Genomic DNA, 16,436 nt, shown 5'->3' on the forward strand with positions numbered 1-16,436 from the left:
ATAGATACCCAGGTATAATTGCTGCCGGTATAGGTAGCCAGAAGCAGGTGACCCCAGTATAGATATCCAAGTATAGATGCCCCCAGAATAGGTAGCCAGTTATAGGTGCACCAGTATAGGTAGCCATAGATACCCAGATATAATTGTCACCAATATAGGTAGCCAGGTGTAGGTGGCCCCAGTATAGATAGTCAGCTATAGTTGTCCCCAGTATAGATAGCCAGGTATAGTTGCCCCAAGTATAGTTTAGCCAGGTAGGTGCACCCAGTATAGATACCCAGGTATAATTGCCGCCAGTATAGGTAGCCAGGTGTAGGTGACCCCAGTATAGATGCCCCCAGTATAGTATAGATAGCTGACTGGGTCACCGCTGATCTGAGGTCTAGAGAGGGGGATCCAGGTATTGTGGTAGAGGAGGGGGCTGCTGACTCAAGAAGGTAAATATGAAGAGGGAGGGGGGGGGGGTTGGATGCCGCCCCTTGAAAGACGCCACCTGATGGAAGTCGTTCAGGCAGCCTCATTGAAGGTCCACCCCCAAGAGGGGCCTACAATCTGATCCCTACCATAGTCATATGTCTAGGACCAATCATAGAGAAACCAATAAACGTATCTGTATGTTTTGGGGATGTATGAGGAAACGGGAAGACATGGTGGAAACCTAATAAAACACAGGGACAACATATTAACTCTGTGCAGGCATTCTCTTGGTCCAGGTTCACACTGGGAACCCAGTGCTGTAAGGAAAAAGTGCTATCTACTATAATACTATGATGCCTGCTTGTATGAATAAAATGAGGTTAAACTTTAGGTGCACAGAAAGTTAAGCTGGAATTACTCAAACAACACAATAGGCCTCAATTCACTAAGCTTTATCAAACACTTTATCAAACGTTTGATAATTTACCTCATGGGTAAAAACGAATTTTTAATTCACTAAGGTGTTATATTATGTTATATATTTATTGAACGTTTTATCAATAAAACATTTGATAAATATTTAACACTTTAGTGAATTCAAAATTAGATTTTACACATGAGGTAAATTATCAAACGTTTGATAAAGTGTTTGATAAATCTTAGTGAATTGAGGCCACTGGGTCAATTCATAAAGCATTCCCACATGCGGTAATGCTCAAAACAGCTGACTTTACCGACCAATTAGCAAAATGTCAATTCATAAAAGCTGTTACCGCATGTAAAGCTGATATTCCTGAGCAGTGAGGTAAATTATCGCCTTGTGCTGTGATTATCTAAACACATGCCACTAAATGTCAATTCATAAAGATTAGAGCAGGCGGTATTGGGACGGAGAATAGGTGATAAGGGTGCGGATAAGAGCAAAGTTAATGGAGACAGATCTCCCAGGCAGCAGCGGTGAGAGCAGAACAAACAAGGCTTTACAGAATACCCCAGGCTGTGTTTTTTAACCTCTTGGGTACCTGTTTTCATATGGTTTTTACATCAGAAAGCCTGCATGTGTAACATTTCTTGAAGATCTTCTAAGCTGTGGCAATTAAATAGATTGTTTAGAAAGACTAATAGACAGATTCAGCACAGATTCATGGCAAACAGAGGAAGTAAAAAAAAATGCACATCTAAAGGGAAGCTGGGGCTGCCTCTTTTACTGTAACGCTGTCTCTGCACGGAGAAAATGTATCAACTCAGGCAGCTTCTGTCTTACCACCAGCTTAGTTCGGGAAATCCCTGCACCTCTATCGCACACAAAAGTCTAAAATACAGAATGTGGTATTTTCCCAAGAAGATTTTTTCCCCGCACAGCCTTTTATGAATTGACCCCAATGCGTGTTACATAAATGACATCACTTGTTTGATACATGGAAATACTGTACATTATACAAGCAACGTATACATTGCTTGTATAACATGAGTTACACTATTTACATCATTTTTGTAATCCTTGGTATACTTTACACTTGCTTTGTCCATATGCCACCTATTCACTAATTTTTACTCTGTGCATGAGCAACTCCGAACGCAAATGCTGGACTGCAAATGCAAAATGCTGAATAGCTGAATTTTTCCACAGCCGCAACTCAAAACGTCGACCGCAAACACTAATCAGACGCAATGCAAGCCTATGGAAATGGGCATATCCAATTCCACTAAGCTTACCGCCACAAGCAAAATGCTCACCTGTCCCGTATGAACTTAGTGCCCCCATCCCTACTCATCCCACCCCCACTCGTCCTGGTGTACAGGAAGCATAGGGCTTCCTGTTGGTTTGCAAAAGAACCAATGGGGATCCTCCTGCAACACAGAAAATTCTCATTGGTTAATGCGGACCAAAGCGAAACCTCCCTGTTGCTAGGTATGATTTACATAGGGTTTTTTGTTTGTTTTTTTACAAACCAACAGGAACCCCCTTGCTTCCTAGTCTCTGGGCGAGCAGCAATGAGCGGGGACAACGAGAAAATTGGCAGACGTACCAGTAGACAGTTGAGCAGATGGGTTGCGACAAAAATGCAGCAGCCAGTGTGAACCGCGCCTGCATAGTTCCTGAGTGCATGCGCTAACTGTGCCTTTACGGTTTGTGAATCCAGCCTATAACTGCTGCACACTTGCAAAGCAATAGTTTAAATTTCTGCAACAAAGTTATTCATGACTGACAAATTCATATAGAAGTCGTTATCAGTCACGCATGGGCATATTATTGTTATTACCTGGGAATGTAGTACTACAGTCCCAAATACACAATTTATCCATTATATACATTATTACAAGGAACAAACTAAGGTAAGCAACAATAAAGGAATTTGCATTAATTTTTGTACCACCTGTTTTCTGTTTCAGATTCCTGAGGACTTAATTGCAAAAAATGAAATGACCATCTCAGCTCTTGAATTTAATGGCATTTTGGATCAGGTACATTTCTTAAACTGTCCTTCCCTTATATGCATACAGGGTGGTCAGATTAAAAAGTGCCCATTAATGATACAATCTTGATTGTACAATTTTACTGCTTATGCGTAATGCTGGGCATACACTGGTCGATTTTGCCGCTCGATTGATTGCACACTTGATTCTGCAGGCGATTCTCTTATCTTCCGCTCATTTTTCTTATCTTTTTCCATTGTCCTCAATGCAGAATCGAGCGGTGAAACGATCGGGCGGGTGATCGGACGTGTCGGAAATTACCTATCTAGCCATCTAAATGGCTCACAATCGAGCCGTGTATTCCCAGCATAACACGAGGTACTTCCTAAACTATCCAAATTATATGCCCACACTTTACACACTAGAGGGTGTCAGGGCCGGCGCTACCATAGAGGCAAAGGGGGCAGTTGCCCTGGGGTCCTGACCTCTGCTGAGGCCCCCGCAGCGCCGACCCTGATACATTCTGCCTGCTCCCCCGCTCGCATTGCTCCCCGGGGCCCTGCAAGTATAATTGCAGCCATAATTACCTATTGGTGCCGCTGCCCGTCCACTCACCTGCCGGAACCAATAGGAAATTATGGCTGCTATTATACTTGCAGGGCCCTGGGGAAGCAGAAGGGTAATGGCCAGGGGGCCCCAACACTACAGTTTACCCCAAGGCCACAGGGCCTCTTAAAACTGGCCCTAGAGAGTGTATGCAAGAGTTACGTGCGTAAAGTGGGTAAAGTCTTACTGCACGACGAGTAGAGCAAAAAGCATTGTATGTAATGTATTGCAATCTGCTCATCATACGGTAAGACTTTATGCTCGTAATTCTGCTTAGCGCAGTTTACTGCATACACCCCTAGATTTCGTAAGATTATGATCCAGGGGTGCCCATTGAGGAGATCGCAATCTACCGGTAGATCGTGAAAGACTTCGTGGTAGAGCCCGACTGCACTACATTTTCCATTCTGTATATACAAGTGTGCTCCTAAAATTTTACATAGGTAGATCATTTTGACTTGCTAATTTTTAAAAGTAGCTCACAAGCCAAAAAAGTGTGGGCACCTCTGTATACAATCAAGATTGTTGCAGAATTGATGGGCTTAACATCCATCACTCTGTTCCGGGCCAGATTTCTGGAAAGGCCACAAAGGCCCAGGCCTTGGGTGGCTGCAGCCCACGGGTGTACCTGGATGTGAAATAGGGGTTGCTACACTATAAAGAGAAGGCTGCAAAAAGGGGAGTAACACATGGAAAAGGGAAGCTGATGCCCAAGAGAGCTGTACATGAAAGAGAGGGGCTGCAGTACATGGATGTTACACATGGAGAGGGCACTGCTGCTCATGGAAGGGGAGCCCCAACATATTCGGCCTAGAGGCGTAAAAGGTATAAATCTGGCCTTGACAGGGTTAGGCGTTAGGACATATAATTCTTTTTAGATTAGATATTTGCAAATACAATAACTAAATTAGGACTTCTGCCCCCCAACTAAAGCAAGAGGTACGTCCCTCTAGCTTTGTGTCATTTGGTTGTGTTTAGATAACCTCCTTGCATTTAACTTCTCTCACCTGCCAGGGAACACACTTCAGCCCATAGTGGAAACAAGCCCTTAGTATGAGAACAGTGGGTCCTGTGTGATGCTGAAAACCTATATTGGATTATTTTTATAATAAAAATAAATCTGTAATTAGATGGCAGAGGTTTGCAAACCTTACCTGCATCATATCAGAATTTGATTACTAAAAATGCATGCACCTGTAGAGAACTTTTTGTTCTAAATGCAGGACTGCCTAGATATATTACAACATTTACAGCATGTCACTACAACTGCATGGCTGCTGTTTCACAAACCATTTATCAATCCTCATTATGATCGGATATGACTAAGGAGGGAGTTGCAAATACCTGTTAGATAATTAGGCTATTTGAATGTTAAGGTAAGGGTATGTCTAACTGGACAAGGGAGGAGGTTCCAGAGAGTGGAAGCAGCTCTAAATAAGTCTTGAAGTTCTGCTTGGGAAGACCTTATGAGCAAGGAAGATGGCAGTAGGTCATTAGAGAAACAGAGAGAGTCGTTAGGGGTGTGTATCCAGATAAAGCTTGGATATGTAGACAGGACAAGAGTTTTGAAGGGAATTAAAGTTAAAACATGGTAGCTTGAATTTGATGCTAAGGTGAATTGGAGAGTAGCCTAGAGATATGCAAGAGTAGTAGATGAAGAGTAGTGTGAAGGATAGACAAGTCTAGCTGAGGCATTCATGATGAATTGTAGCATTGAGGGTCTAGTTAATGGAACACCAGGCTGGAGGTGGCCGTGGTTGCAATGGACAAGATGAAAAACTGCAAGAACATGTACATGGAGTTTGGTAATAAAGTCATTTTCTTTCCATGTCAGACTATGCTAAATATGGTGAAAGAGGCTGTGGAAAACGCACTTGACGCTGGTTATCGCCATGTGGATGGTGCATATATCTACCTCACAGAGAAGACCATTGGCGAGGCCTTCCAGAAGGTGTTTTCGGAGGGGACAGTAAAGAGAGACAATGTCTTCTATACAACTAAGGTACACTCATTCACAGACTTTCATTGCTATAGTCTGCAATGTCTTCAGAGAGTTTACTCTGTGCCCACCCCATATCAGTCTGAAGAGCGGGATAACGTAGTTCAAACAGCAGCAGCCCCACCAACAAAACCTTCTAGTCAGTCATGTGATAGGATTTGTTTAACATAACGTATAACTAAAGCTAATTCATTATTTAGATCCGTGCTTCCATAAAGAGTGAGCCAACAGCACTTAGAATTTGAATATCGTGATTTCTGGTCAATTTGAGACCTACTTGCTGAGGACTTGGACAGCTGCAAGGCATCTTAAACATTGCATGCATAACAAATAATTAATAATTTAACAAGATTGCCAGCAGTGATACAGGGCCTACTCTTCAGATGTACCTGGTGTACTGTATATAGTTTTATATATTTGCTTGGAATGTTGAACAAGTTTTCAGTCACATTGCTACTAATTCACCACAATCTGATTTGACTCAATTGAGGGTGGTAAAACCTTTAAATAGGAACAGGAAATTAATGTAATAAATAAAACAACTTTTTTTTACAGTATTAGATTACTGTAAATGCATTCTACTATACAGTATGCAACTACAGTGCCTCTGTATTAGCAGACCTTTGTTCGTTAATCAAGTCCAGATTTGCTTGTGACCTGGAGGGTACCTCAGTTGAGGTTAGGTGGTACTTGAAATTGTTAGGCAATTCATTCTTGTAAGTTTTAAGATCAAAAATGATAAATAATATATAAAAATGGCCAAATAAGTAGTATTAAAGAAGGATGTTAATATCATGTGACCTGGGGTACTTGAGATGATGTGACCTACAACAGGGGGTACATAGTAAATACCATCTTTAATAAAAGGGGCGCATGCTGTAATAAAGTTAGGAAATACCTTGCCATACAACTTACATGGGGGTTTACACTTGGCCAAATGGCCGAGTTCTCCTGCAATTTTCCACATTGTGAGATGCGAAGTGACGCATACCAACGCACACCAAATGTAAGTCAATAGGTAGTTCAAGGAGGTTCATATTGTGAGTAGTTTTTCATTCATAATACTTATGAGATCTGAACTTGGACAGCAGGCGGCAGTTTTTCAGACATCACATACGTTCACTCTATGCTTTGGCAAGCATCTTCATATACAAACATGCATGTTGTCCAAAAACCTGCATAAGAGAATACATAAATGGACTTCAGAGCATAGCAATGTGAATCAACTTTTGTTATAATCAATGGGAATCCCATGGCCATTTTTAGGCATAGGCAAACCAGGCAGATGTCTGAGGTGACACCAAAAGTAGGGGCACCACAGAGCTATTCTTAGTGCAGCGTTTTATGGGACTCCTGTACACAACTGCTGGTTCCATATAAAAAAACAAAAACAAACAAACTGATGACTGGGAATCTTAACACCCAGATGTTTAATAGCAATAAAAAAGAGGTCTGATTAGCATAAGGATTTGTTTCACGGGTATTTTCTAATGTACATCCTTCCATTACATAAGATTGTGTATGTGTGGGTATGGGGAAGGAGGGGGCGCAAAATGTGCTATGCCTAGGGCACCAAAATGTCCAGCAATGGTTCAGGGGAATCCTCAGGAATAACTGGAGATGCCTTAGTAAATCAAGTCTTCAGGTTAGTATATGTTATCCCGTCACTTGAGGTAATTATAGCTCAGCTAACTAGATCTGAGCAGAGGTCTGTAAGTATCTTTATGTAGTTCCTCTGATGTCATTTTACAACTCAATTTGAACAGGAACACAGTCTGCAACTTCGTGGTTTTTAATTTACTTGAAATCAACCATGGAATTCTCTACAAATCACTTTTTGAACTTTAATTTTGCTTTCATTCTCTATGCAGCTCTGGTGCACCTTTCATCGGCCCGATCTTGTCCAGCCTGCAATAGAGAGATCCCTTGCTGCTCTTCAGTTGGATTATTTAGATCTAGTTATAATCCACCATCCCATATCCTTAAAGGTAAGGGAGTGCACAGTACTGTAATCAATAAGACATTTATTACCAGGTCTGATGCATTTTTTCTTAATATCTTTTAATAAAAGAGTTTTTTTTAAATTGCAATTATGTTTCCATATTACTTATTTTTCTACGTAGCCAGGAGACAACCTCTTCCCCTCGGATGAGAATGGAGAAGCTTTACTTGACGTGGTTGATCTCAGAGAGACTTGGGAGGTGAGTAATCTTGGCAGTAGTAGCATAGGCGTAACTATAGGGGAGCAGCAGACCATGCAAAAGCAGGGGATTCCAGGACTGTCGGTGGCTCAGACTACTTTATCTTCAATACAGGGTCCACCACATCCTCCCCTTTTTTCTTTTGTTTATTGCAGGGTCTTGATTGAAGTCTCTCTTTGTGAGATCCTCAATCTTTAAAGTTTGGTGCCAGGAGATAGGAATATATTTCTACATGTGCTTAGGTTTACTTATGACTTTAGTAACCAGTCATGATCTTGGTCTTAAATGGTCAGTGACATCACTGAAGGTACCCAGGTAAATAGTACAAATGAGATGACTGGATTTCAGTTGGGTCTAAAATCTTACCTCTGTAGACCTGTGGACTTATGGCTTGTGAATGAAAACTGAACTGAAACCTTGCAAGCAGTAAAAAAAGAAAGAAGGTGAAACATAGAACAGGGGGCCCATAACGTATGCATTGAAAATTTCAGACAACTTCACAAATAAAAAAATATATAGAAGGAAAAAAAAACGGGGGACCCAATACATTTGAACTAGCAGCCCTGATGGGTACAGAAAGGGTCTGGACAATACTCTATCATTCATCCACCAAGGAGATTTTCTTCAATCCTTTATATTACGGGTTGATCTTCAACCCTTTATATTACCAGACATCACCATGGCGGCCTGGCCCTATGAGCCTGGTGGCTGTTGGCATTAGATACCAGTGCTTTTTGGGTAGAAGGGTTAATTTTTTTTATGCATCCTGTATGTATTTAGAAAGTTTAGCCTGTCTAATTCCCCCTCATCTGTGACCAAGAACAAGTTGTAATTTGATCCCTCACCTTTGTCAGCTGACTGCTATGGCACAGAGGTAATTTGTAAACACAGGATGTTAACAATATGTCTGCTTCCATGAAAGCAGGAAGTAGACAGACTGTTGATTTATTGCAAAATTTGTATCAGCTTTAACCTCCTTGGCGGTAATGACGAGCTCAGCTCGTCCATGACCGCCGGAGGGCGCCGCTCAGGTCCTGGTGGGCCGATTTTCATCATTAAAAAAAAACAAAAAACACGCAGCTAGCACTTTGCTAGCTGCGTGTCTAACCTGATCGCCGCCGCCCGCCGCTGATGCGCCGCTACCTGCCGCGTTAGAGGCCCGAGACCCCGTGCGCAGCCTGGCCAATCAGTGCCAGGCAGCGCTGAGGGGTGGATCGGGACTCCCGATGACGTCACGGCGTCAATGATGTCGTCACGATCATCGCCATGGCGACGGGGAAGCCCTAAAGGAAATCCCGTTCAGAATGGGATTTCCTTATGGGATGACGCGCCGGCGGTGATCAGAAGGGTGGGAGGGATGCATAAGGGAGGGGGTAATCATGTAGCTAGCGCTAGGCTAGCTACATGATAGGGAAAAAAAATTCAAAAAATACTGCTGCGCATCCACCCTGGCGCATTTAATAGAACGCCAGGGTGGTTAACAAAAATGTTTTTCTTTATGGCAAAGGTCACAATTGTTGGCTTTTGTGCACATTTTTTGCACAGAAAAACTGATTTCAACTGAGAACTCATGTTAATTAATGGGATAGGTCACACTTGAATGCAGATTTCGCACGCAGAAAAAAAACTGACATCTTGCGCAATTTGTCAGTTTTTTCTAGCTGCTGTAAAATAGGGGTCACACTTGTCTTTCAGTTTTCTGAAAAGTGTAGAAAACTGAAAGACAAGTGTGACCCCTGCCTTAGGCAGGGAACACACTTGTCTTTCAGTTTTCTGCGTGCGTTTTCCTGCATACTTTTTCTGCACACCAAGTGTGTTTCTATGCAGGAAAACGCATGCGTTTTTTCACAGCATCTGATGTAGTTGATAGAGAAAACTGACAAAATGTGCAGAATCAGGATGCAGAATGTCAGTTTTTTTTTCTGCGCGCGAACAACGTATTAAGTGTGGACTAGCCCATTGATTAACATGAGTTCTCAGTTTTTCTGTGCAGAAAATGCGCACGAAAACAGTCAAGTGTGTTCCCTGCCTTAGGTTAGCGAGGAGAGGGCCACCTTTTTCATAATATTCCTGCCTAAAGGTTGTTATGCTGTTTTGTATATTTTAGAGCAGAGAGGAAGTTCTGAGTTCAGGTCCGCTTTGAAGGATACCCGAGGTGACATGTAACATGATGAGGTAGACATGTGTATATACAGTGCCGAGCACACAAATAACTAGGCTGTGTTCCTTTTTTTCTTTCTCTGCCTGAAAGAGTTAAACATCAGGTATTTAAGTGGCCAGTGGCAGTTCCTGTCTGAGTCAGGACTGGGTCAGACTACAGTGTGACCCTCACTGATAAGAAATTACAACTATAAAACACTTTCCTAGCAGAAAATGGCTTCTGAGAGCAGTAAAGAGATAAAAAGGGTAAAAAGTTAATAGATTTTAGCTCTAGCATACTTCAAGGAATGTGTCCTTGAGCAAAAATGATAAAACAGTAAACATTTAAAAAGTAGATTTAAATATAAAATAAAACTGTAGAACATCTTAAAAAATTCATTTTTAGGAGAAGGATTATATTATTATTTATTGTATTTATAAAGCGCCAACATCTTACGCAGCGCTGCACAATAGATAAATGGGTTAACATACAGGTAGAACATACGGAAACTCACAACAAAACAAGATCATGCAAATGATTTGATAACAATACAGTGTCATAGGTCAAAATAGAGACTGTTCGAGTCTACAAGAGGGGTGGTTGCGAGTAAGATTGCATAATCAAGCTGGATACGTTAGGGAGGAGGGCCCTGCCGGAGGCTTACAATCTAAAGGATGGGGTGGAGACAATAGGTGCGTCTTTTGAGAGGGGGTCTAACAGAACATATTATGGTGCTGGTGTAGGGGGGTATGCGAGCGTGAAGAGGTGAGTCTTGAGAGCTTGTTTGAAGGAATTAAAGGTGGGGGCGAGTCTGACGGCTGGTGGGAGAGAGTTCCAGAGAGTAGGGGCGGCCCTGGTGAAGTCCTGCAATCGTGCATGTGACTGAGTTATGCATGGTGCGACTAGGCGCAGGTCATTGGAGGATCGGAGGGGGCGGGCTGGTATGTGCCTGTGGACCAGATCAGAGATGTAGGTTGGGCAGGTCTTGTGCACTGATTTGTAGGCAAAGCACAGGATTTTGAAATTGATCCTAAAGCTGATGGGGAGCCAGTGTAGTGCTTTACAGAGCGGAGTTGTAGAGGCGCTGCGGTGAGAAGTATGTATCAGTCTGGCTGCCGCATTCATTACCAATTTAAGTGGGTCAGTACGGTTAGAGGGGAGGCCAGATAAAAGAGAATTGCAGTAGTCTAGGCGGGAGATGACAAGGGCGTGGATAAGGAGTTTAGTGGTGTCAGGGGACAGGTAGGAGCGGATCTTGGAGATGTTGCGGAGGTGGAAGTTGCAGGATCTGGCAATACCTTGGATGTGGGCGGTAAAGGAAAGTTCAGAGTCCAGAGTAACGCCTAGACAGCGGGCTTGGGAGGTAGGGTGGATTATAGTATTTTCAATAGTGACGTGCAGATCTGGGAGGGGTGCAGCTGTGCGGGGTGGGAATATTAGAAGCTCAGTCTTGTCCAAATTAAGCTTCAGGTACCTGGCAGCCATCCAGGAGGAAATGGATGTGAGGCAGGCAGAGACTTTGTCCATGGTAGAGGAGGAGAGGTCTGGGGTGTGGAGATATATCTGGGTGTCGTCGGCATACAGGTGGTAATTGAAACCCATGGAGGAGATGATTTTGCCAATTGAGGCAGTATAGAGTGAGAACAGTAGGGGTCCTAGGACGGAACCTTGAGGAACACCAACTGAGAGGGGTGTAGGAGTGGATGAGGAGCCATTGAAAAATGTTGTAAAGGAGCGGTTGGAGAGGTAGGAGGAGATCCAGGCTAAGGCTAGGTCCTGAATGCCCATTAGCTGCAGGGAGTGGAGGAGGAGGGAGTGGTCGACAGTGTCAAATGCCGAGGAGAGGTCCAGGAGGAGCAGGATGGAGTATTTACCTTCAGCTTTGGCAAGGGTGAGGTCATTTACCACTTTGGTGAGGGCGGTTTCTGTAGAATGGGCTGTGCGAAAACCAGATTGCAGGGGATCGAGAAGGGAGTTGGAGTTAAGGAAGTTGGTCAGGTGTTGGTGGGCCAGGCGTTCAAGAATTTTTGAGGCAAAAGGAAGGAGAGAGATTGGGCGGTAGTTGGATGGCAGAGCAGGGTCAAGTGAAGATTTCTTTAGCAGGGGAAGCACAGTGGCCTGTTTGAATACGGAGGGGAAGATGCCGGTGGAGAAGGAGAGGTTGAACAGATGGGTGAGGACAGGGGCCAGATCAGAAAAATGTGGGCGCAGAGAATCAGATGGGACCGGATCTAGGGGGCAGGAAGTGGCAGGTGAAGTTGCCAGCAGCTGGTTGACTTCCTCCACCGTGACAGGATTGAAGGAGGTAAGGGAGGAGAAAGAGGAAGGAGTCGGATGTGGTGGGGAGGCGGGGGCGAAAGAGTGGAGGAGAGAAATATCCCTCCGGATGGTTGTAATTTTGTTGATAAAGTAATTTGATAGGTCAGTGGCTGAGAGGGTGGAGGTTGGGGGGGGGAGGTGTGGGGTTAAGTAGGGCATTGAAGGTGGCAAAAAGACGACGTGGGTTGGAGGCTTGGGTAGCGATCAAGTGAGTGAAGTATCTCTGTTTACTATCAGCGAGGGCAGCATGGTACGTCTGCAACTTGGTCTTGTATCCCAGGAAATCATTGTTGTTGCGGGATTTCCTTCATTTGCGTTCTGCAGCTCGTGTCTCATTTTGTAGTTTTCTTGTGAGGGCAGTGTGCCAAGGTTGGGGCGACTGTTGGTACGAAAGGTCAGGGGAGCCGCATGGTCTAAGGCTGCAGAGAGGTTACTGTTGTATTGAGCTGCTGCTTCGTTGGGGCAGGTTAGGCTGGGGAGGGAGGAGGAGAGAGAGTGGAGGGGTGTGGCTAGTACATTGGGGTCAAGGTTGTGCAGATCTCTCTGCCAACGTCCAGTTTGGGGAGGGGGACAGGGGGTGCTGGATGGAGTGAGGGTGAAGGTGATGAGGTGGTGGTCGGAGATGGGGAATGGTGTAATGTCCAGGTTGGTAAGTGCGATGGCTTTGGAGAAAATTAGGTCCAAGGTATTACCGGCACTGTGGGTTGTGGCGTTAGTATGCTGAGTGAGACCAAGGGAGTTGGTGAGCGAGAGAAGCTGAGTGGCAGCAGAGGTGGTAGGCTCATCAATTGGAATGTTAAAGTCTCCGAGGATGATTGTTGGGAGGTCGGAGGACAGGATGTGTGGGAGCCAGGAGGCAAGGTTTTCTAGGAAGTGCGATATAGTACTGGAGGGGGGGGCGGTATAGGACTGCAATAATGGCTGGGAGGGGATGGTAGAGGCGGATAACATGGGCCTCAAAGGAGGTAAAGTAAAGAGAAGGGGGAGGGGTAAGGACACGGAAGGTGCAGGATGGGGAGAGGAGTAGGCCCACCCCTCCCCCAGGCCTGTTATCTGGTCTTGGGGTATGGCTGAGGTGTAGATCCCCGTAGGATAGGGCTGCAGCTGCAGGCAGGTCAGAGGGGGTGAGCCAGGTCTCAGTAAGGGCAAGAAAGGTGAGGGTTTTTGAGATAAAGAGGTCATGGATAGTTGTAAGCCGGATGGGAATGAGATTGGGGCGAGAATGTTCGTGGGTATGGGGAGGGTGGGAGGAGCGGCGGGGAGAGGGGCTAGGTGGGTACATTTGGTTGTGGTGGGTGAGGTGGGAAGTATGAGGAGGGGAACGGGGGGGTTGGGAGACCGGAGTGGGCCTGGGGTTAGGATGTGTGGTGAGCAGTGGACAAGGGACCAGGGGGAGGAGCAGATGGAGCCAGAACATGAGGCACCAATAGGGCGGGTGATTAAGGGAAAGAGGAGGAGGTATGAGGGGGGTACGCATAATGATGTGTTGGGGATATATACTGTTGCACTGGGAGTGGTGGTGAAAATAGGTAGGGAAAATGGTGTAGCAGAGGTTGGAGGATACTTGGTGGTGGGCTTACCTAGGGCAATGGAGCAACGTTTAGTCGTTTATCAGTGCAGTTTGTTTTTATTTGGTGGGGTGGCTTGTAGGCTGTGCAGTTCAGAATTAAGGGCAGAGATGATCTAGTTAGACAGCAATAGTGTGCAGCAGTACAGGCAAGTTACAACAAAGGTAATGTTACCTTGATGTGGTGCTTATTTCTGTTGAATTACTGGTGAATTTTGGTAAATTCGTTTGTGCCCTTTGAAAGCTGCCCTTAGAAAGCGAACCGACTTGTCGAACCGACAATTGTTTATTTCATTAGTTTATTTTCACCTCGGTGTCCTTTAAATAAATGAAAGACTGTATAGATCCATACAACAAGGTGCTTCTCCTCATATACACATAGCTATAGCATTAGCAATGTGTAATCAGGAAGGAAGGCCTAGTCAGCTGGCAGACAATATGCTAATTAAGTAATAGGGGTGGTCTTATTTCCTGCAACTTCAAACAGATCTGTATGTGATACAGGCTATGATGGAAATTGCAGACAGCCACCAGAAAACAAAGTGTGAACAAACAGCCAGAATTCAATAGCAATTACAATACTGTCTGTTATGTAACTCAGGTGCTAACACTATTGCAGAGGAAGATCAAGAAAGCAAAGGTGAAAAGATACAAAAGATAGCAGAGATTAGACATACAGCAGATGCAGGCTGAAATTAAGCGTTTGCTTGCAGAGATTTCAAAGCAGTTCAGATTCAGAGATTAGACATACAGCAGATGCAGGCTGAAATTAAGCGTTTGCTTGCAGAGATTTCAAAGCAGTTCAGATTCAGAGATTAGACATACAGCAGATGCAGGCTGAAATTAAGCGTTTGCTTGCAGAGATTTCAAAGCAGTTCAGATTCAGAGATTAGACATACAGCAGATGCAGGCTGAAATTAAGCGTTTGCTTGCAGAGATTTCAAAGCAGTTCAGATTCAGAGATTAGACATACAACAGATGCAGGCTGAAATTAAGCGTTTGCTTGCAGAGATTTCAAAGCAGTTCAGATTCAGAGATTAGACATACAGCAGATGCAGGCTGAAATTAAGCGTTTGCTTGCAGAGATTTCAAAGCAGTTCAGATTCAGAGATTAGACATACAGCAGATGCAGGCTGAAATTAAGCGTTTGCTTGCAGAGATTTCAAAGCAGTTCAGATTCAGAGATTAGACATACAGCAGATGCAGGCTGAAATTAAGCGTTTGCTTGCAGAGATTTCAAAGCAGTTCAGATTCAGAGATTAGACATACAGCAGATGCAGGCTGAAATTAAGCGTTTGCTTGCAGAGATTTCAAAGCAGTTCAGATTCAGAGATTAGACATACAGCAGATGCAGGCTGAAATTAAGCGTTTGCTTGCAGAGATTTCAAAGCAGTTCAGATTCAGAGATTAGACATACAGCAGATGCAGGCTGAAATTAAGCGTTTGCTTGCAGAGATTTCAAAGCAGTTCAGATTCAGAGATTAGACATACAGCAGATGCAGGCTGAAATTAAGCGTTTGCTTGCAGAGATTTCAAAGCAGTTCAGATTCAGAGATTATCTGAATCTGAACTAACATACAGCAGATGCAGGCTGAAATTAAGCGTTTGCTTGCAGAAATTTCAAAACAGTTCAGATTCAGAGATTAGACATACAGCAGATGCAGGCTGAAATTAAGCGTTTGCTTGCAGAGATTTCAGGCTGCTTACACACCAAGACGTTACAGGCGCACGTTAGTGCGCCTGTAACGCTCCCCCAATGCACAGCAATGTAACACAAGTGGGCTGTTCACACAGCCCACGTTGCGTTACATGTAACGCTGCACGTTCTGTGCAAAGTGCAGCATGCTACGGCGTTGGAGCGGCTATAGCCGCGTTAGACTGTTTGCACATGCGCAGTGGGGGGCGGAGAGGAGGCGGGGAGAGCCAGCTACAGTAGCCGCGCACATGGCTACTTAATATTCACTGCACTGGCAGGCGCTGATTGGCCGGCGGGACCACGTGATGCGGAGTGTCTCGCTCCGCATCACGTGGTCCCGCTGGCCAATCAGCGCCACTCTGGGAGACATTATAGGACTTGAGCCGCCTAACGCGGCTCACTCTACCGTCGGCTCTTGCAGCACCATACGTTGTGTTAGGTGCACGTTATGCGACCTTAACGTGCCACCTAATGCAACGTCTTGGTGTGCAAGAAGCCTCAAAGCAGTTCAGATTCAGAGATTAGACATACAGCAGATGCAGGCTGAAATTAAGCGTTTGCTTGCAGAGATTTCAAAGCAGTTCAGATTCAGAGATTAGACATACAGCAGATGCAGGCTAAAATTAAGCGTTTGCTTGCAGAGATTTCAAAGCAGTTCAGATTCAGAGATTAGACATACAGCAGATGCAGGCTGAAATTAAGTGTTTGCTTGCAGAGATTTCAAAGCAGTTCAGATTCAGAGATTATCTGAATCTGAACTGACATACAGCAGATGCAGGCTGAAATTAAGCATTTGCTTGCAGAGATTTCAAAGCAGTTCAGATTCAGAGATTAGACATACAGCAGATGCAGGCTGAAATTAAGTGTTTGCTTGCAGAGATTTCAAAGCAGTTCAGATTCAGAGATTATCTGAATCTGAACTGACATACAGCAGATGCAGGCTGAAATTAAGCGTTTGCTTGCAGAGATTTCAAAGCAGTTCAGATTCAGATATTAGACATACCTGTTGAGAGAGGATGAGGAAGATCAGGGAAATTGCAGATTGCAGATTGGGTCACAGATGCAAGTATTAC

At 44.3% G+C, this 16,436-nt stretch overlaps 1 protein-coding gene across 1 annotated transcript in view; it reads left to right on the forward strand.

Moving 5' to 3' along the window:
* The window catches only part of LOC137561629 (aldo-keto reductase family 1 member C1-like), a 52,140-nt gene that overhangs the window by 12,879 nt on the left and 22,825 nt on the right, over window positions 1-16,436 (forward strand). The window contains exons 2-5 of the mRNA XM_068272940.1: window positions 2,812-2,883; window positions 5,276-5,443; window positions 7,312-7,428; window positions 7,564-7,641. Of these exons, the coding sequence (XP_068129041.1) occupies window positions 2,812-2,883; window positions 5,276-5,443; window positions 7,312-7,428; window positions 7,564-7,641 (435 nt within the window). The remainder of the gene's footprint in view (window positions 1-2,811; window positions 2,884-5,275; window positions 5,444-7,311; window positions 7,429-7,563; window positions 7,642-16,436) is intronic.

Source organism: Hyperolius riggenbachi, chromosome 3 (assembly GCF_040937935.1).
Source record: "Hyperolius riggenbachi isolate aHypRig1 chromosome 3, aHypRig1.pri, whole genome shotgun sequence".
NCBI lineage: Eukaryota > Metazoa > Chordata > Amphibia > Anura > Hyperoliidae > Hyperolius > Hyperolius riggenbachi.